This window comes from Pan paniscus, chromosome 5 (genome assembly GCF_029289425.2).
Source record: "Pan paniscus chromosome 5, NHGRI_mPanPan1-v2.0_pri, whole genome shotgun sequence".
In the NCBI taxonomy this organism is placed as follows: Eukaryota; Metazoa; Chordata; class Mammalia; order Primates; family Hominidae; genus Pan; species Pan paniscus.
In genome coordinates, this window is record NC_073254.2 from 179858473 (window position 1) to 179879846 (window position 21374).

The window sequence follows — 21374 nt, forward strand, 5'->3', positions numbered from 1 at the left end:
TATGTCAAATTTGATGTGCTTATAGGAAATTTTATTTATTCGAGACAGTTTCTCTCTGTCGCTCAGGCTGGAGTGCAGTGGTGTGATCTCGGCTCATTGAAACCTCTGCCTCCTAGGTTCAAGCGATTTTCCCATGTCAGCCTCCCCAGTAGCTGGGATTACAGGCGCACGGCACCACGCCCGGCTAATTTTTCTATTTTATGGTAGAAACGGGATATCACCATGTTGGCCAGGCTGGTCTCAAACTGCTGACCTCAAATGATCCGCCCTCCTCGGCCTCCCAAAGTGCTGGGATTACAGGTGTGAGCCAAGGTGCCCGACCTGATGTGCTTGTAAGAATTTAAATGAAGAGGGTCAGTCAGCTTAGGAGACGAGGTTAGATGTAAGGATTTCAGACTTGTCAGTATACAGGTGGTGATTGATGCCGTAGGAATGACTGGTATTACCCAGGGAGCTGGTGCAAAGTAGGAGCCTTGGGGAACATGTTAAGGGGATGTGAGAGTAAGCCCACAAAGACTCAGAAGTGGCCAGGGAGTAAGGGGAAAATGGGATAGAATAGAGCAAAAGCCACGGGAGGCATTCCTTGAATTCCTTGGACTCAGATATGTTAGGGGACAGGAAACACATTGAAGACAACTGAAAAGAAGAGACTTAAGTGTGCTGCTGAGTTCTTAGCAGAGTAGACGGCTGATTTCACCACTATTCCAGACCCTAAAGATTTCTCCTGAAATTGCACTGTTACGCAATTTTTTTCCTTCTCTATTGCCCCGCCTCTGGGGCCTACACTCTTTATCTTCTCTGATTTATCTGACCCATCCGCATATCTCTGCAAAGTCTTAATGTAGGTTTCCAGGATTTAATGATTCTTTCAATCAACTTTAAAGTTCTTCAGGAAGATTCTCCAGGTCCGTCAACAGTTTTCCCCTTCATGACTTTGTGACAAAGCTTTCTTGTTCCACTATCCAGGTGTTCCCAACAAGTTGCTGTAATGGTAGCCCCTCATAAGCTTGCCTGGAAACCGTAGAAAGCTGAGAAAAATTATGAACTTTGCCCAGTAAGAGGCTGGGAAGTCAGAAAGGGTTTTAAACAAAACTGATCCCACTTGTTACATGCTCCTTTCACTGTCCAAACGTCAACCAAAGGAACTTTTGTGACGCTAAGACGCTCCCGGCGTCCTCACCCGTTCACAGCCAAAGTTGATCTTAGAAGGCAGGGGGCTCGTACCGAGACGCTCCTAGCAAGCCCCTCACGCGAGCGAATGACTGGCGCCAGGCGAAACGCATAGGACCTCCCGAAGCCGCCGAGAGCAAAAGGACCCATCAGAGCTGTGCTGAGACCCGCCGCGGGCCGGGCTCGCACTCGAGATTCTCGCCCGTGGGATTCCAGTCCTGAGCTGAACGAGAGATAAGTCTTTGTCACCCCCCAGTCTTTACTGTTTCGAGAAACCCTAAGATTAAAAAAAAAAAAAAGCCCAAAACGTCAAGTCGGGGAACTCCAACATTGGGGTGTCCAGAAACACTGGGGTTTCAGGCGCTCTGTAAATGCGTCCGGGGTCCGCGGTTCTGCCCGCAGGCCCAGACCCCGGCCTCACTTGCGCCCCGCGCCCCGCGCCCGGCCTCACTTGCGCCCCGCGCCCCGCGCCCGGCCTCACTTGCGCCCCGCGCCCCGCGCCCGGCCTCACTTGCGCCCCGCGCCCCGCGCCCCGCGCCCCGCGCCCCGCGCCCCGCGCCCCGCGCCCCGCGCCCCGCGCCCCGCGCCCCGCGCCCCGCGCCCCGCGCCCCGCGCCCCGCGCCCCGCGCCCCGCGCCCCCCGCGCGCCTCCGCCCGCCCCTGCTCCGGCCTTGCGCCTGCGCACAGTGGGATGCGCGGGGAGGTGGTGCGCGGGGAGGTGGAGGGAGAGGGGCGGGGCTACCTCAGGTCCCGCCCGCCGCAGGCCTGTGGGCTGCGAGGACGAGCTTTGCCTAGCTTGCAGGCAGCGCAGGGCAGACGGCAGCAGGAGAAGCAAGATGAATGCAGGCTCAGATCCCGTGGTCATCGTCTCGGCGGCGCGGACCATCATAGGTGAGTGGCCGGCGGAAGCCGCGCAGAGTCCGAGGCGCCTGCTGCTTCGGCAGGAGCGCCGAGGGCCGGACTTGTGTAGGAGAGGGGCGTATGTGGAGGAAGCCGGTCAGGCCAAGCCGCGAGGACCCGCGGGATCCCTGGAACCCTGCGCCTCCCGCGTTCCCTGACCTGGTGCTACAGCCCCACCCTCTCCTCTCCCGATGTGCGCACTCCGTCCCTCGTGCTTGGATTGGCTCCCGGGATAGAGCCATCGCGTGGCCTGCCTCTCCCATTGGTTGGCGTAGGGAGGTGTTCTCCTCCGGGGCCCCTGATTGGCCGGCTCCGGGAGGCGCCATCGGTAATGCCTGCGGCAGGGGCGGAACTGCTAGGTGGTCTGAGCCCGGCTTTGGGCTGGGGTCGGGCTGTCACACAATGGCTAGAAGTCGTGACTTCGTCTCCTTCGTGCCGCATGGTTTTCAACGCCCTTGACCCGCCGGTTCCTTTTGTTTGGGAAGCATGGGGTCGCATCCAGTCCTTCGGATTTGGGGAATAGAAGGGCTACAGCGGCGTCCCTAGGCCGTTCTGGAGGTCGCCTGTCCAGCCCTCGGCTGCTGCGAGTTGTGGCACCCACCTTGACCTTTGCTCAGACCAGCAGGTGTAGGAACGTGTGGGAGGAGAGGGCACTGCCTCCTCGCGTGGCCTTGCCAAACAGGGTCATGAGGCCCCCCTGCTCGTAGGTGGTTTCTGTATTACCCGCCGGCTTGTGATGTCCACGCTCTCCGCCTTTCTATTGTAGGTTCCTTCAGTGGTGCCTTAGCTGCTGTTCCTGTCCAGGACCTGGGCTCCACTGTCATCAAAGAAGTCTTGAAGAGGGCCACTGTGGCTCCGGAAGATGTGTCTGAGGTCATCTTTGGACATGTTTTGGCAGCAGGTAAGTCTCAGTGATTCCAGGAGAAGTCAGGCTTATTAGAAACAGCCCATAAACACACACACACACACTCTCTCTCACACACTCACACACTCTCTCACTCACTCAAGTTCTTGCCTCCTTGCTTTTGCTCAGAGTTCCCTCTGTTATGATTCCTCCTGTTGGCCCCCTTCTTCCAGCCCTGTCAGTAGCTTCTATCCAGCTTGAGACTCAGCTTCTTGGCCAGGCAGGGTGGCTCCCGCCTGTAATCCCAGCACTTTGGGAGGTGGAGGAGGAAGGATCACTTGAGTCCAGAAGTTTGAGACTAGCCTGGGTAACAAAGCAAGACCCCGTCTCTACAAAAAATAAAATAGCCAGGTATGATGGCCTGTGCCTCCCAGCTACTGGAGAGGCTGAGGTGGGAGGATCACTTGAGCCCAGGAGTTTGAGACTGCAGTGATTGTGTCACTGCACTCCGTCATGGGTGACAGAGTGAGACCCCTTCTCTAAACAAACAAAAAGACTTAGCTTCATTAATATGCTTTTTGTGAATGAACTTAGACCACTGACCTACACTACCTACACTGCCTTTTCTTTTCCTTTTTTTTTTTTTTTTTTTTTTTTTTTTGAGACGGAGTCTCTCTCTGTGGCCCAGGCTGGAGTGCAGTGGCGTGATCTCGGCTCACTGCAAGCTCCGTCTCCCGGTTTCACGCCATTCTCCTGCCTCAGCCTCCCGAGTAGCTGGGACTACAGGCGGCCCACTGCCTTTTCATTCTTACAAAGCAGGGCCGGCCGGGCCCGGTGGCTCACGCCTGTAATCCCAGCACTTTGGGAGGCCGAGGTGGGCGGATCATGAGGTCAGGAGATCAAGACCATCCTGGCTGACACGGTGAAACCCCGTTTCTACTAAAAATACAAAAAATTAGCCGGGTGTGGTGGCGGGCGCCTGTATTCCCAGCTACTTGGGAGGCTGAGACAGGAGAATGGCGTGAACCCGGGAGGCGGAGCTTGCAGTGAGCTGAGATTGTGCCACTGCACTCCATTCAGCCTGGGCAACAGAGTGAGACTCCTTTTAAAAAAAAAAAAAGAAGAAGAAGCAGTAGGGCCAGCCTGATGCATAGGAAAGTATGCCTGCTCCTCCTTACTACCTCAAAGTGTCACTCATTCAACAAAAATGTATTCAGTTCCTCCTATGTGCCCCATACTGTGCTTAGTGCTGGGAGTATGGTTCCAACAATACAGGTAAGTTCCCTGCCCTCTTAGGGCTCAGTTCTGAGCTTGGAAAATAGGTGCCACATCATGCCCCTTGCAAATGGGGCATATCACTCCCTAGAGGAATATAGCTGAGTCCTGAGAGTGCCCCCATCTTCTGATTCTTTGGGTTTGAACACTCGTAATTAATTAATTAATTAATTATTATTATTATTATTTAAAGAGACAGGGTCTTACTCTGTCGTCCAGGCTGGAATGCAGTGGTGTAATCGTAGCCCACTATAACCTCAAACTCCTGGGCTCTACGGTATCCTCCCACCTCAGCCTCTGGAGTAGCTGGGATTACAGGAGCAGGCCACCACACCTGGCTAATTTTTAAAATTTTTTTGTAGAAGTGGAGTCTGTCTGTTGCCTAGGCGTGAGTGCAATGGCTGTTCACAGGCACAATCATGGTGCACCATGCCCTTGAACTTCTGAGCTAGCTGGGACTACCGGTGCATGTCTACTAAGTTTAAGGCTTTTAAAGCACTGTGCTAAATGCTTTCCTTTCATTACCTCATTTAATCTTCCTCAGAAGTCTGTTATATCCTATTATCTTCATTTTACAAATGAATAAATGAGAGTTTAAGAGGTTAAATGACTTACCAGGGTCACAGTTTGAAGTGGAGCTAGCACTTGAACTTAGATCTGTCCTATTCCTTGAGCCAGATACCTTCTACAATCATGTAACAAATGTTTATTGAGCACCTACTTTGTGCCAGGCACCATTTTAGCAGCTGGAGATAAGCAATGTTCATATCAGATAGAAATTCTCATTCTCATGAAGCTCGTAGTATGCTAAATGCTAGCATTATTAATTGTGTTAGCACCTCATTTCTTTTTCTTTTTTTTTTTTTTTTTTTTGAGATGGAGTCCCACTCTGTTGCCCAGGCTGGAGTGCAGTGACACAATCTTGGCTCACTGCAACCTCTGCCTCCCGGGTTCCAGTGATTCTTCTGCCTCAGCCTCCCAAGTGACTGGGATTACAGGTGCCTGCCACTGTGCCCAGCTAATTTTTGTATTTTTAGTAGAGATGGGGTTTCAACATGTTGGCCAGGCTGGTCTCGAACTTCTGACCTCAAGTTATCCACCCGCCTCGGCCTCCCAAAGTGCTGGGATTACAGGCATGAGCCACCATGCCCAGCCCTGTACCTCATTTCTTCTTTTTCTTTTTTTTGAGATGGAGTCTCACTCTGTCGCCCAGGCTGGTGGAGTGCAGCCGTACAATCTCGGCTCACTGCAACCTCTGTCTCTCAGGTTCAAGCAATTCTCCTGCCTCAGCCTCCTGAGTAGCTGGGATTACAGGCGTGCACCACCATGCCCAGCTAATTTTTGTATTTTTAGTAGAGAGGGGGGGTTTCACCATATTGTCCAGGCTGGTCTCAAACTCCTGACCTCAAGTAATGCGCCACCCCCCGCCGCCGGCCTCCCAAAGTGCTGGGATTACAGGTGTGAGCCACTGCTCACAGCCTGAGGCACCGCACTGGGCCTGTCTTTTTAATATGTATATGATCCTGCATATGTTTTCAGTCTCAAGTAACCTTACCCGTTTTTAGTTTCCAGCCTAATCCCAGATTGATAACATTGTGATGAATATAATCTCTAAGTTTTTATCAGCGACTTATTTGCTAGTTCTTCCCCACAAACTCACCAAGGAAGGGTGGTAGGTTTGAGTATATCTGAAACTGGGAATAGAGTAACCACTTTATAAACATTTACCATTGACTCTGATAACAGACAATGGCGATTGAGAATATTTGAAACTTTTAACTCCATTCTCTTCTGTGCTACTTTAAGTAAATTATGTATTTCTTCCCAACTAAAGGAAGTCCCATAGTTGAATTATGAAAAGATATTTGTGTTTCAGTACTCAGAATGAGAAAAAAAGGTATTTGTGAATTCTGAGTTTGTATATATTTTGTTATATAACCATTTAAGCATAGTGTAATGAATACTAAGCAAGAACAGAACTGCTTATTATCAAAGGTTTTCCTTTTTAAGTAACTCTTTTTCTTCTCAAGTGTCTTAAGCCATGATCTTGGGAGCAAATGGCCCTAGTTAGAAACACTGATAATGCCTAGGTTATATCCTGTGTTTATTAGACATAGGTTTGATAATGCTTATTTAAGCCCCCCCCTTTTTTTTTTGAGACGGAGTTTCGCCCTTGTTGCCCAGGCTGGAGTGTAATGGTGTGATCTCAGCTCACCGCAACCTCCGCTTCCCAGGTTCAAGCAATTCTCCTGCCTCAGCCTCCCTAGTAACTAGGATTACACTCATGCGCCACCACGCCTAGCTAATTTTGTATTTTTAGTACAGACGGAGTTTCTCCATGTTGGTCAGGCTGGTCTCAAACTCCCGACCTCAGGTGATCTGCCCTCCTTGGCCTCCCAAAGTGCTGGGATTACAGGCATGAGCCACCGCACCCGGCTATTTAAGCCATATCAAAAGATGAGGATGACACTTCTTTCTTAATGTATTAATGACTTCTTTATGGAGGAGAAAGCTAACATCTATGAAATACCTACAGAGCAGCACAAGGCAGTATATATTCAAGGGCTAGACTGTGACAGGTGGAGAGTGTATACAGGCCTTTTTGCCTCCAGGGGGCACTTACTTGACCTGTAGGCTTTCAGAAGTGGCAGGTAACCCAACTGGCAATTTTCCACACACTTTCACTGTGACATTTTGTCTTTCTCCTTGATTGCTAAGAGTCCTCTGTGTTCCTCTTTCTAGGCTGTGGGCAGAATCCTGTTAGACAAGCCAGTGTGGGTGCAGGAATTCCCTACTCTGTTCCAGCATGGAGCTGCCAGATGATCTGTGGGTCAGGCCTAAAAGCTGTGTGCCTTGCAGTCCAGTCAATAGGGATAGGAGACTCCAGCATTGTGGTTGCAGGAGGCATGGAAAATATGAGCAAGGTAAGGCCTCTCTGATGAGGTGGCTTTCACTGACCTCACACTGAGAAACTCATGTCTATGCCAGAACAGAGTAAACAGATGCATAGCAGAGCTGGAACCAAACAGTGAACAAATACACAGAAATGACAACCTTGATCCCTACTTGAATGTGAAGTATTCTTCAGTTTGGGTGGGAGATCCGGGTTGATAAGAAGTTTATCAACCAGTGTGATTGGAACCGAATATACTTTTTCTAAACTATTAATGAAGCATGTAATATTTTCTGAATTAAATTCATATTAGTTGCTTGATGTCCTTGGTTTTAAATTTCTTTCCCATTGTGAGTAAAAGGCAAAAAACAGATGTTGCCACTTACCTTCCTGCACATGACAAGGAGATCCTGGGGACCAGACTTCTTGACCTTTTCAGGGTATAGAACATGTAAAAGAGGACCACCAAGTGGTGCCCTTCTCCAGTAGGTTTGCCAGGCATGATTTGTTTCACCAAGTTCCATACCTCAAATTGGCATAGTGGTTGAAAGAAAAACTATATCCCCTGCTTCCTGCTGATGCAGCTCAGGGGCTGAGGTGCAGATTCCCTAGATAGAAGCTGATTCAGCCCAGCCATTGCTGAGGTTCAGGAGGAGGCAGGCTAAAGGTAACAAAAATAATCGGAGTGATTTTGATGGGATGACACTGACATCTGTGTAGTACTTTACCAGGTGCTTTTGTACATGTGTTCACAACAGCCCCATATAGGGTAGATGATATCATTCCCAGTTTACAGGTAAGGAAACTGAGGACCAGAGCCAGCATTCAAATACAACTCTTCCGACTCTAAGTCCAATCAATGACTCTTTCCATTCTAATATACCGGCTGTTGAGTTGGTGAGAGTTAAGACTGGCCGCTACTCAGAAATCCCTCCCCATCATTTAGTTAGCCTGATTATTCTCACTGTAGACATTATGTCATCCATTGAAATAGGTAACACATTGTTAGCTTTACTTAAGCCCTTAGAAGATTTCTTCATTTAACAGATAATTAATTGCCTCGATGGAAAGAATAAATGGAATTCTTAAGGAAACAGGACACAGAATGGGTAGGTTTAAGGGAGAATTGAAAATGGGTAGGTAGGAGAGTAATGGTTCCCAACAATAGGAAAGATGAAGTCTGCTAATTCCAGGGGTCTTTAGACCTTGGCCTGGCTGAGGACCTAGAACTGGGGAGAAGGGCTGCAAAGGGGCCTAGATGAAGACTTAGGAAATACTAGATAATTTTGAGTTGTATTCTGGGGAGAAGACTAATTGCAACTAAGCCTAAATCCATTTTTATTTCTGACTTCTAGGCTCCTCACTTGGCTTACTTGAGAACAGGAGTAAAGATAGGTGAGATGCCACTGACTGACAGTATACTCTGTGATGGTCTTACAGATGCATTTCACAACTGTCATATGGGTATTACAGGTAAGGCAGACATGGCTGAAACTGTATTAGCTTTAAAAAGGTTAAAAAGACCATATAATAATCTGCTTCTTAGGTGCTTTCGTCCTTATGGCCAGAGACTGTCTTAAGGATTTTTATATCCCTTCTTTGATTAACTGAAGTGAAGTAAGTATTCTCTTCTTTGTGAACTCTTGATTATCAGAGAATGTTAGAAGTGGGAAGTACCTCAGAGTTCTTCTGGATCAACCCCTCATTTTACCAAATGAAGAAACAGGGCCCACAAATAGTGCTTGTGTGGCAGAGGTAGTAACAGAGATAAACCAGTTGTTTTTTTGGTACCTAGCTGTACTTTTTGTACTACACAATTGGGTTATTGGTCATTCATGCTGAAGGGTCCTGTGGTCTAAGTTTAATGCAAAGCAACTGGGAAATCAAAAGCACTCTTGTCTTTAGTATACATGTAAAACTTAGGAAACAGAATAGACATTTAAGAGTTAAAGAATCAAACCCTGAGAAGTTAAGCACCTTGCTCAAATGCATGCAGCAATGGCTCTGGTTTTATGTAACACATAAATATGTGAAAAAGGTAATGGGGAAAAGTACAAGATTCCAAGAGGGAACTGTGTGCATGAATGCTAGGAAGGAAGGAAGGGCTTAGGGATATGGGAAGCAATGAGAAGCTCAAGGCATCTTGACCACTTCTCGACTTAGAGCCACAACAGAGAAGGCTATAAAAACACAGGCAGACAATGGAAGACACTGTGTGACCAACTGCCTCAACCATAACTAGAGGTGGTCATTAAAAATTCAGATCCCGAGCCCTTTCCAAGGTGTACTGTGGATTGAATTGTACTCTTCCAGCCTCCAGAACTGTAAGAAAATAAATTGCTCTTCTTTAGAAAAAAAGAAAAAGAAAAAAGGCTCAGGTCACGATGGAGTAATTGACAAAGATTAGATTTCCTACTATAAACAAGCATAAAACTTGTGAAAATATATAAAGCCACTGTTTTATATATGTCAGGTTTTGACTAATACTCATGTAAGACTGAGATCCTTGAGAGAAGGGAAAACCCCACTGTCACTGTCTCTACCCGGGGCACTTCCCAAACTGTGTTATGGAGAGGCAGAGCCTAAGCTGGAAACAGTGGTCTCAGTGATCTGAAGAAGCAGAGAATTTGGGGCTTCTGAGATGGCTGGAGTTTGTGGGGCAGAATAAGGGGGAGAAGAAAAAAAGAGCTCCAGAAATCTGCAAAAGGCTCCCCTTAAGTCTTTGATCAAATACTAAGCTTGTAGATAACAGCTTACAAGGCCTAGTAGAAAAGAGCTGCAAGGGAGAGATGAACTGGAGATTTTATAGATTACTAGGAGATAAAAGTTCTGGACAAGCGAGTGGAAACCTTACTGAACCCCTTGGACACTCCATTGACATCTCAGAAAGACCACAGTTTAGGGGTAGGGCCAAAGCCATAGAGTAAAAGCTACTCTAGACCCAAACTAATAAGCTTAAAAACAAGCCTCAAAAGGATCAAGGTGATTTGCCAGTATTTTGACTGCTTGTGGAAACAAAACTCAATATATTCTCTAAAGATAATAAAATCTCTATGTCCAGTTATGTAGCAACTATAATGTTCAGCATGCAATGAGAACTTTCTAGATACACAAAGAATTAGGAAAATATAGCTTACAACCAGGGTGGAAAAAAACCACAACAGTCAACAGACCCTGCAATACTAGAATTATCAGATGAGGATCTTAAAGGCTCTATTTTACATATGTTTAAAGATACAAAGGAAAATATAATCTTCATAGAGGAATAGATGTGGACATCTCAGGAGTAAAAGGAAAAAATATAAACAAGAACCAAATAGAAATTCTAGAACTTGCAAAGTACACAATCTGAAATTAAGAATTCACTGGGATGGGGCCGGGCATGGTGGCTCACACCTGTAATCCCAGCACCTTGGGAGGCTGAGGTGGGGGGATCACTTGAGGCTGGGGGTTTGAGACTAGGCTGAGCAACATAGTTAGACCTCATCTCTAAAAAAAAAGAAAAAAAAATTCTGAATGGCCTTAACAGCATCTTGGAGACAGAAGAAAAAGGGTCAGGAAGTTTGAAGATAGATCATATACACAACCTGAAGAACACAGAGAAAAATAATGAAGAATAAATGAACAGGCCAGGCACGGTAGCTCACGCTTGTAATCCCAGCACTTTGGGAGGCCAAGCCGGGTAGATCATCTGAGGTCAGGAGTTCAAGACCAGCCTGGCCAACATGGGGAAACTCTGTCTCTACTAAAAATACAAAAATGAGCTGGATGTGGTGGCCCATGCCTGTAATCCCAACTACTTGGGAGGCTGAGGCAGAAGAATAGCTTGAACCCAGGAGGTGGAGGTTGCAGCAAGCTGAGATCACACCATTGCGCTCCAGCCTGGGTAACAAACAAAACTCTGTCTCAAAAAATTAAATTAAATTAAATTAAATTAAAAAATAGGCCAGGTGTGGTGGCTCATGCCTGTAATCCCAGCACTTTGGGAGGCCAACGCAGGCAGATCACCTGAGGTCGGGAGTTTGAGACCCACATGACCAACATGGAGAAACTCCATCTCTACTAAAAATACAAAATTAGCCAGGCTGGTGGCGCATGCCTGTAATCCCAGCTACTCGGGAGGCTGAGGCAGGAGAATCGCTTGAACCTGGGAGGCGGAGGTTGCGTTGAGCTGAGATCACGCCATTGCACTCCAGCCTGAGCAACAAGAATGAAACTCCGTCTCAAAAAAATAAAATATAAATGAACAGAGCCTTGGTGGTCTGCAGGACAAAATAAATAGGACTAGCATGCATGGAATAGGAATCTCATACATAAGGAAGAGAGAGAATGGGGCAGAAAAAAACTGAAGAAAATTTCCACATTTGGTGTGAAAAGAAGTTCAAAGACCAAGATGGACAAGGGAAAAATTACACCTTAGCAAATTGTAGCAAAAAGTTAAAAAAAGATCATGCCACTGCACTCCAGTCTGGGCAACAGAGTGAGACTCTGTCTCAAAAAAAAAAAAAAAAAAGGAAAAAAAAAAAACCAAGAGTGAAAGTGAAGAGCCATTTTTAGATGAAGGAAAATGAATTGCCTGCACACCTACACTACAAGAAATACTAAAGGAGCCAGGCATGGTGGTATGTGCCTGTAGTCCCACCTACTCAAGAGCTGAGGCAGGAGATTGCTTGAGTCCAAGAGTTTGAGTCTAGCCTGGGCAATGCTATCATAGTCTACTATGATTGCACCTGTGAGTATCTACTGCATTCCAGTCTGGGTAACATAGTGACACAACAACAACAACAACAAAAGAATAGCTTCCAGCCGGGCGCGGTGGCTCACGCCTGTAATCCTAGCACTTTGGGAGGCCGAGGCGGGCGGATCATGAGGTCAGGAGATTGAGACCATCCTGGCTAACACGGTGAAACCCCATCTCTACTAAAACTACAAAAAATTAGCCAGGTGTTGCAGCAGGCGCCTGTAGTCCCAGCTACTCTGGAGGCCAAGGGAGGAGACTTGCTTGAACCTAAGACGTGGAGGTTGCAGTAAGCTGAGATATTGCACCATTGCACTCCAGCCTGGGCAACAAGAATGAAACTCCATCTCTAAATAAATAAATAAATAAATAGTGTAAATAAATACTGTATAAAATGCAAAGCACTCAGAATAGCCAAAACAATTTTGAAGTCAGAAAATAGCACTTACATGCTCTGATTTTAACATTACCTATAAAGCTGTTGTAAACAAGACAATGTGGTTTTGGCATAAGGACAGAGAAAGAGAACAGAGTTCAGAAATAGACCCAGACTTATGCTCGTTTTCAACAAAGGCATCAATGGAATGAAATGGAGAAATTAAAGTCTTTTCAACAAATGGTGCTGGAACAACAGATTACTCACATGGGAAAGATGAACCTAGATCCCTACCTCACACCCTATATAAAAGCTAATTTGAGATAAATCATGGATTTAAAAATAAAAGCAAAAAATGTAAAGCTTCTAGAAGTAGATATAAGAGAATAGCTTTTACAGGGTGCAGTGGCAGGTGCCTATAGTCCCAGCTACTAGGGAGGCTGTGGTGGGAGGATCACTTGAGGCCAGCAGTTTGAGGTTGTATAGTATACTATGGTTGATTTTGCCTGTTAGTAGCTGCTGCACTCCAGCCTGGTCAACATAGTGAGACATCATCGAACAAAAAAAAAAAAAAAAAAGAAAAACAGCTTGATAAGTAAAGACAAGACATAGAAAGCAAAGCAATAACTTTTTTTTTTTTTTTTTTTTGTGGAGACGGGTCTCACTCTGGCACCCAGATTGGAGTGCAGTGGCTCAATCTTGGCTCACTGCAACCCCCACCTCAGCCTCCTGGGTAGCTGGGACCACAGGTACTCACCACCATGCCTGGCTAATTTTTTGTATTTTTTGTAGAAATGGGGTTTCACCATGTTGCCCAGGCTGGCCTCAAACTCCTGAGCTCAAGGGATCCTCCCACCTCAGCCTCCCAAAGTGCTGGGATTACAGGTGTGACCCACCAAACCTGGCCAATTCTCACATTTGTAGAAGAGAGTTACAAATACGGAAAGGGAGAAGAATGTAGCTTGTGGTGTTAGGTTGCATTTTGGAGAACTCAAAATGCAGTATGAACTCAAGGTGTTACCATGAGTGTGTGTGTATATGTAAAATTATAAATAATACATATGGAAGTTTCTACTGAACAGACCTAGAAACAATGACAAACCAGTAACAACAAGCAGTCCTGACACCCAGATCTTTTAAATACATTTATGCACTAAAAGGAACTAAGGTTGTTTGGAGAAATGGCCCTTTCCAAGGCTAGGGAAAAAATGCTAAAAAATTAAGGACATGCTCAGGGACATGTTGAAAGTACACAGGAGGCAGCCTACGGGGCTTCCACTTTCCTGTAGTGGAATTTTGAACAATTTGAGCATCAGAGTCAGTAATGATAGTAATGGGTTGTAACTGCCCAAATTTTGAACAATTTCAGTGTGCAAATAAGTAATGATAGTAATGGGTTGTAACTGCCCAAATTTTGAACAATTTCAGCGTGCAAATAAGTAATGATAGTAATGGGTTATAACTGCCCAAGTATTGAAAAATTTCAGCATCAAAGTAAGTAATGAGAGTAATGAGTTATAACTTATTCAATAAAATGAAAATGTATGAGTCCATCCTGATATAAATAACTGAATAAATGGGAGAAAAGGAAAAGGTTTTCTTTATGGTAAAATGCCAATTAATATCTTACCAATAGAAGGAATGTTGGAGTTAGAAAGTCATGAATGAATGCTAAAACTAGTGGGTGAAAATATGATGGGGAAGAAGATATTTTGATAATCCAAAAAGAACCTCTGATAAATTATTGATTACTTATAAATGAAAAAATGGTACCTTTAAAAGCTAGCAACCTGGTGAATACCAAACCATTTTAACCAAGTGATCAAAGATAACATCACCTGGGATAAACTGATTGTCATTTGTGTCCTAATAAGACTCACTGAGAAAAATCATACTATCATTCAGTGGTATACCTGCCTTTTGGCAGAATCTTAATCTAATTCTGAGGAAACATCAGACAAATCAAAATTGATGACCCTTAACAAAAGAACTGGCCCATGTTCTTCAAAAATATCAAGCTTAAGAAGCATAGTCTGAAGAACTGTTACAGACAAAAGCAAACTAGAGAGATTGATAGTTGTACAATGCATGCTTCTTTATTGGCTCAAATAAAGGAGCTAGAAGGACATTACTGGAATATAGGTGAAATTTGAATGTGGACCGAGGATTAGATAATAGTGTTTGATTCATGTTAAATTTCCTGATTTTTGTTTTGTTTTGTGAGACAGGGTCACCCAGGCTGGAGTGCAGAGGCACAATCATGGCTCACTGCAGCCTTGAACTCCTAGGCTCAAGTGATCCTTCTGCCTCAGCCTCCCAAGCAGCTAGGACTACTAGCTACATGGCACACACACCATGCCCGGCTAAATTTATTTTTAATGGAGACAGGGTCTCGCTGTGCCCAGGCTGGTCTCAAACTCCTGGGCTCAAGTGATCCTCCCACCTCGGCCTCCCAAAATGCTGGGATTACAGGTGTGAGCCGCCACACTTGGCCCAATTTCTTGAGTTTTATAACTGTGCTTATGTAAGAAAGTGGCCTTGTTTTGGGGAAGTATACACTGAAATTAAAATTTAAGAGTAAGAAGGCATTGTATCTCCAACTTTCTCTCAGATGGTTCAGAAAGAAAATATTAAAGCAAATGGAGGGAAAATATAAATGGTGACTCTGGGTGAAGGAAATTTCTGTAAGTTTACAATTATATAGAAAGGGAAGGAGAGAAGTATGACTCCTGAGAGTCACTGCAACATTTCCAAACCAACTGCCAGTGGCAGGCAGGGCCACCCCACACAGAGCATTGCACAGGCCACCATGAGCCTGCTAGCATGTGTGGTCAGTCAGTGCTTGGTCAAATGTGGACGACTTGAGCTATCAAATGCCAGTTCATGAAAATGTTAGTTTTTTGCTGTTTTTCTCCTTTCCCAGCTGAAAATGTAGCCAAAAAATGGCAAGTGAGTAGAGAAGATCAGGACAAGGTTGCAGTTCTGTCCCAGAACAGGACAGAGAATGCACAGAAAGCTGGCCATTTTGACAAAGAGATTGTACCAGTTTTGGTGTCAACTAGAAAAGGTGAGTATATCATAGTGGTTTAAACATCAACCTATTTATAGGTAAGAGTAACATCTAAAAGAGTAATACATAGGAATCTTTAGCAATTATATCTTAGTTATGTTTTTCAGGTTGCAAATATATGTCCTGGATACATGAATGTGGGGAGGGGGTATGCTGGGTTTTACAGGACACGGTAACATGGGACCCATGTCAGCACTCAAGCACTCTTGGTTCCAGAGCGTCCATGACCACTGTGCACACACAGCAGGTTTCATGAGAAGCTGGAGCACTGGCTCATGGTTGTTAGGAGGCACCAGCTGACCTGTTTCCTGTATAGGCTCAACCTCCTCAGAAGTGGACACCCATTACTTCTCGCTGTTTCTGTGTGATCTCCATTTCACATTTCTAAAGGGTGGATCTTTTGGGGTCACTCGCTATTTTCTAATACAGAATGCTCCTGTCAAGCTCCCTTATTGATAACTGATATCTCTTATGTCCTGCCAGCAGTGCACGATTGGCTTTGAGACTCCCTGATCCACTCACTCGTAACCAGCCAAGTACTATGACCCAAACTATAGCAGAATTTGGCACAAACAGGTCCCTGGTAGCTACTTTCCTCAGGAAGGCCTATGGATTTGGAGAAAACAGGTGTCTCATAAGGACATACTCATAAATTGTTTTCATGTACAATAATTCTTGTGTGTACTTTCCTCCTGTTGTCATCAAAGTGGTCACATATTAAAACTTTTCTGCTAAATATGAATCCTCATGTTTAATAGCAGAGAACCCACCATTCCCAGCACACTTACTTCTGTCTCTGGACTAACCTTGAGTAATTGGTTTTCCTTTGCTTAGGTCTTACTGAAGTTAAAACAGATGAGTTTCCTCGCCATGGGAGCAACATGGAAGCCATGTCCAAGCTAAAGCCTTACTTTCTTACTGATGGAACGGGAACAGTCACCCCAGCCAATGCTTCAGGTTAGATTTTCTGAAGGACATCTGGGGGAATACTATGTTCTATAATGTCTACCGAGTGAATATTTTTCTCTTTATTTATATACAAAAGTACTATTTTTTGGGACAGGGACTCACTCTGCCAGCCAGGTTCGTGTGCAGCAATATGGTCATTGCTCACTTGCAGCCTCAAACTCCTGGGCTCAAGTGAGCCCCCTGCCTTAACCTCCCAAGTAGCTGGGGGACTACAGGCATGAGCCACCACACCCAACTCAATATTTATGTACAAAATTATTCTTAAAACAGTTTAAGGAAACATGTCATTTCTCTGTATTTGATCATTGACTTAACCTATACTGAAAGAATTAATTTGGTTTCTTGACATCCCCACTAGACATACAAATGAAGAAGTAAATTAGGGAACTTCAGTTTATCTACCTTTGTATTTTTCCAGTACCAGAAACTCCCAATACCTCCTTGTGAAGCCCAGGCTTATTCTTCCATTTCCTGTCAAGAGATCTCCCCTCCCCAACTGCTGTAATCCTTTTTCTTTTTGAGACGGAGCCTCACTCTGTCGCCCAGGCTGGAATGCAGTGGTGCAATCTTGGCTCACTGCAATCTCCGCCTCCCAGGTTCAAGCAATTCTCCTGTCTCAGCCTCCTGAGTGGCTGGGACTACAGGCGCACACCACCACACTGGCTGATTTTTCTATTTTAAGTAGAGATGGCTTTCACCCTATTGGTCAGGCTGGTCTCAAACTCCTGACCTCAGGTGATTCACCCTCCTCCACCTCCCAAAGTGCTGGGATTACAGGCGTGAGCCACCACGCCCAGCCCCGACTACTGTAATCCTACCACTTTCTCTAGTTGGAAAGTTTTGTGGTCAATATATTGCCAAACATAATTTCTATGTATACTGTAAAGTCTGTTGAATTATAGTAAATGCCTTAGCCAACAGGTAAAATCATTTAACTCATGTCTTCAGGTGGTAAAGAAGCCACAGATATGTAACTGAGGTTAATAAGCATGGTAGAAATTAAGTCACTCATATTTTACAGGAATAAATGATGGTGCTGCAGCTGTCGTTCTTATGAAGAAGTCAGAAGCTGATAAACGTGGGCTTACACCTTTAGCACGGATAGTTTCCTGGTCCCAAGTGGGTGTGGAGCCTTCCATTATGGGAATAGGACCAATTCCAGCCATAAAGCAAGCTGTGAGTATAATCCTATTCCCTTTTATGAAATTTGTCTTCCTGTTAGCCTTAAATGAGCTTATTCATGTAGTTAGCTCTAGTCTTTCCCTACCAGAAGAGTAACCAAGAGCATTTATTTCTATTTTTGAGATAAGGTCTTGCTCTGTTGTCCAGGCTGGAGTGCAGTGGCACCATCATAGCTCACTGCAGCCTCAAAACTCCTAGGCTCAAATATTCCTCCTGCCTTAGCCTCCCGTTACCTCGAACTACAGGTGCACCACGCCTTCTTCATTTCGTAGAGACAAGGTCTATGTCGCCCAGGCTGGTTTTGAACTCCTGAGTTCAATTGATCCTCTTGCTTTAGGCTCCCCAAGTGTTGAGATATCAGGTGTGAGCCACTACCCCCAGCCACTGAGAGCATTTGGATCACATGCTTTCTAGGGGAACTGATTCTGTTACATTAGCCTTAGGTACACATAACAGATGCTACTGGTTCAAAATTTAAGACAATTTAGAATTTCTAAGGGATCTTTTAGATCACATCCTTAACCTTTTGGATGGAATGGACGTCACTAAGGCAAAAATGTGTGAGAATGTCACTGTATTAACCTAAGAACAAACCAAAGTAGCAGTTACCAGTATCATGCAGCATATATTTATGTTGACAAAGAATGGTTTAACTTTAGCCTTTCCACCCAAGTTTAGACCTCTTTTCTATGAATCTTTCCTCTAGGTTACAAAAGCAGGTTGGTCACTGGAAGATGTTGACATATTTGAAATCAATGAAGCCTTTGCAGCCGTCTCTGCTGCAATAGTTAAAGAACTTGGATTAAACCCAGAGAAGGTAAAGATGCACAAGTAACCCTGAGAGCTTACTAGTGAATTTCACAATCCAATTTTAAGATAGTATCTTCTAGGTGTTGGCCATGTGGGTAATAGTTAAAGAAATACTAGTTACTAGGACTGAGTTCATTACTTCCCAAGGTAAAAAAAAAAAAAAGACATTAGCTTACTTGGCATAAAAGGAACGAGGTAAGATAGGCAGGGATGAATTTTCACAAAGGTGTAAATTTATTCCTAAGCAGTTAAAATGAAAATTTGAGTTTGAAAGGGTAGCATGCTGATACATTAAGAGGAAAAAGACAAGTTTAAGATTTTAAACTGTGTCCACAGAAGAATAAACAATCTAAATCTTTTCTCCCCCTTAGGTCAATATTGAAGGAGGGGCTATAGCCTTGGGCCACCCTCTTGGAGCATCTGGCTGTCGAATTCTTGTGACCCTGTTACACACACTGGAGAGAACAGGCGGAAGTCGTGGTGTTGCAGCCCTGTGCATTGGGGGTGGGATGGGAATAGCAATGTGTGTTCAGAGAGAATGAATTGCTTAAACTTTGAACAACCTCAATTTCTTTTTAAACAAATAAAGTACTAGGTTGCAATATGTGAAATCAGAGGACCAAAGTACAGATGGAAACCATTTCCTACATCACAAAAACCCAAGTTTACAGCTTGTACTTTACTTTAATGTGTAATACTCAACTCAAGGTACAAGACAATTGCATTTAACATTGTTATAAATAAAAGAGACATCAGATCAATCATTAAGGGCTCCAGAGTGAACAGCATCTTCATAACTTCCATGTTTATCATCTTTACTTTCTGGATGTAATTTAATAAGATCATCAATTCGAAGAATGGTGATTGCAGCTTCTGTTGCAAATTTCAAACTCTTAACTTTAACTATGGTTGGTTCAAACACCCCTGCTTGTTTGTTGTCTCGAGGTTTACCATTGCTCAAATCAAGACCAATCCTGCAATTAAGAAAGAATTATTAAACGGCCGCTTACAATTTCATTAGGTGGCCTATTAACTCCAGCATTTCATTCTAGTATTAAGCTAGATTTTTAAATCAGACTAGAGATCTTGTAGGTAGTCTTTCTACCAAAAGAAGCAGGGAGAGATTAGCAATCACAGTTAACTAAGACACACCAGTGCTAATAATTAGTCATTATCCCTTGAATTACAGTGACTGAACAACAAATGCTTGCTGTGAAGTTTTTCATGTTAAGTATTTGACAAGTCTGTTACTTATGTTTGCTGACATGTAATTGACTACTATCCTTTTTAATGCAACCTGTTCTGCAGAGGTTAACAAAGAGCGGGAAACTGTATGCTTACCATTTTAGATTTTTACGTTCTGGGTTAACCTGGGCCTCATTATGAAAAGCTCTTAATTTTGCAACCAGATCTGTGGAGTCCTGGGCAGCATTAACTGCTAGTGTATTGGGAATAACAAGAAGTGATCTTGCAAACTCTGCAATCGCAAGCTGTTCCCGAGACCCCTAGGAAAAGAAGAAAATTAGGTGACTTCACAAAAGGGAAAAAAAAATTAAAGTCCACAGCTACTGCTCTCAGGCCTCTAAGACAAGAAATGACTGTTCTTACCATGCTGGTTGCATAGTTTTCAAGGTATATGGAAAGGGCTGCTTCTACAGCACCCCCACCGGGAACCACAGATTTTGACTCCAAAACTCTCTTCACTACACAAAGTGCATCATGTAAAGAGCGCTCCATCTCATCACACATGAAATCATTTGCCCCACGTAAGATAATCGATGCAGATGTACGAGCCTTAGTACTGTTCAAAACAAAAGTGCAATTCTTGTAATAGCATTTTTAAAAAATTTTTTTTGCCAAGACCATCAATTTCTCAAAAAAATGGCATTTTAATAAAATAAGTCTACATAAAGTTCCCTTAAGTCCTGCCTACACAGGATATTTAGATATACTATACAGAAACAATGTCTAGTCCATGCAGAAGAGATGAAAATGGTTACTTCATCTCAATTTACAGTGGCCCAATGTTATTTTATCCCATGCGTATAACTGCTCGTATCACTGTGAGACTACAAGCAGCAAATAAATGGGAAGAAAACCTACTTTTACTTAACAAAATCGGTATAACTTTACAATTTTAGAAAGTAGCTCTTACTTTTTGATTAAGATCAGCTCATCATCACAAATTCTCTCCTGTACCACTTCTTCTGCCTGTCCCAACATTGCAGCTTCAAAAGTTTCTTCACCTTCCAAATTGGCCAGGGTTGACAGAATAGTTGCTAATAAGAGAGTTACAAAGCATCTGTGAATATTGCTCTTTCATGATTTTAATATCCTTGGACTCAGTAGCATTTGTGATAAAAGTGCTATATTACAAGTTTAGAATTTAGTTAGGCAGCACACGGTAACTCCTTTTATCCTAAGATGGAACTATGTCATTTTAGAAATGAACAAATTCAGTTCATAAATTTCCAACAAAATTTCTCCAGTTACATGAAAAATGGCTCTATAAATGTGTTGGTAGCACAAAGCATTAAGAGAATATAAATGTTTTTGAGCTGTTTTCTGTCAATATTCCAATGTAAAAAGACCTTTGATGGGGTCAGGGATAATAAAAGTATTTTATGTGACAGCCAGCACAAGACATACCTCCAGAAGCTTTGGCAATGCGTTTAAGGTCCCTTTTTAAAACTCTTCTAACTGCCATAGCACCAGCCTCCACAAAATACTTCAGACACATATCATCAATTCCACCAGTGGTTAGAATAACATTGGCACCAGTTGCCAGGATCTTCTGAATTCTCTCCTTGGTGATATCTGATTCTCTGAAAAGTATTTTTGTAACCTGAGTTACCTTCTGTGATTTTTAAAAATAATTTAACTTCCATTAAGTATTTATCACAAGATAATCATAGATCAAATTGTATTATCCTTTGTTATCTCTGACCAGAATTTAAATTAGTCCAATTCATGGAAAATTTGAAGGAATTAAAAATTACCACTTAGCTCTCCCCAACCCAAATTTGAATTACTAATTGAGAACTATGGTTAAACAGGGAACACAGGTCCTGCCTTCAAGGATCTAGTGGGGAGAGGGATTACCAATCACACTCCAGGGCAAGTGTCACTAAAGTGGTATGCAGAGATT

At 43.9% G+C, this 21374-nt stretch overlaps 3 protein-coding genes and 1 non-coding gene across 4 annotated transcripts in view; 1 reads left to right on the top strand and 3 right to left on the bottom strand.

Moving 5' to 3' along the window:
- On the bottom strand, nt 1-2694 carry LOC117980748 (uncharacterized). The gene is made up of 2 exons (XM_063605058.1): nt 1912-2694; nt 1-1393 (listed from the first exon to the last, which is right to left on the bottom strand). The coding sequence occupies exon 1, from the start codon at nt 2393-2395 to the stop codon at nt 2018-2020; it is 378 nt and encodes a 125-aa protein (XP_063461128.1). The 5' UTR covers nt 2396-2694; the 3' UTR covers nt 1-1393; nt 1912-2017.
- Nucleotides 1929-18990, top strand: ACAT2 (acetyl-CoA acetyltransferase 2). The gene is made up of 9 exons (XM_003807391.6): nt 1929-2060; nt 2836-2970; nt 6931-7112; nt 8437-8554; nt 15119-15262; nt 16100-16222; nt 17256-17410; nt 18123-18233; nt 18598-18990. The coding sequence occupies exons 1-9, from the start codon at nt 2006-2008 to the stop codon at nt 18766-18768; spliced, it is 1194 nt and encodes a 397-aa protein (XP_003807439.1). The 5' UTR covers nt 1929-2005; the 3' UTR covers nt 18769-18990.
- The window catches only part of TCP1 (t-complex 1), an 11306-nt gene continuing 8822 nt past the window's right edge, over nt 18891-21374 (bottom strand). The window contains exons 8-12 of the mRNA XM_008959506.5: nt 20876-21051; nt 20382-20505; nt 19835-20027; nt 19568-19731; nt 18891-19200 (exon numbers count right to left, since the gene is read on the bottom strand). Of these exons, the coding sequence (XP_008957754.2) occupies nt 18984-19200; nt 19568-19731; nt 19835-20027; nt 20382-20505; nt 20876-21051 (874 nt within the window). The 3' untranslated portion in view covers nt 18891-18983. The remainder of the gene's footprint in view (nt 19201-19567; nt 19732-19834; nt 20028-20381; nt 20506-20875; nt 21052-21374) is intronic.
- On the bottom strand, nt 20189-20320 carry LOC112440254 (small nucleolar RNA SNORA20). The gene has a single exon (XR_003028429.1). It is a non-coding gene; the product is annotated as a small nucleolar RNA SNORA20 (small nucleolar RNA).

Coding starts and splice junctions, on each gene's coding strand:
- ACAT2 (XM_003807391.6), top strand. CDS start 2,006: ATGAATGCAGGCTCAGATCCCGTGGTCATCGTCTCGGCGGCGCGGACC. Junction 8,555..15,118: donor CTGTCATATGGGTATTACAG/GTAAGGCAGACA, acceptor CTCCTTTCCCAG/CTGAAAATGTAGCCAAAAAA. Junction 17,411..18,122: donor TTCCAGCCATAAAGCAAGCT/GTGAGTATAATC, acceptor TCTTTCCTCTAG/GTTACAAAAGCAGGTTGGTC.
- LOC117980748 (XM_063605058.1), bottom strand. CDS start 2,395: ATGGCGCCTCCCGGAGCCGGCCAATCAGGGGCCCCGGAGGAGAACACC.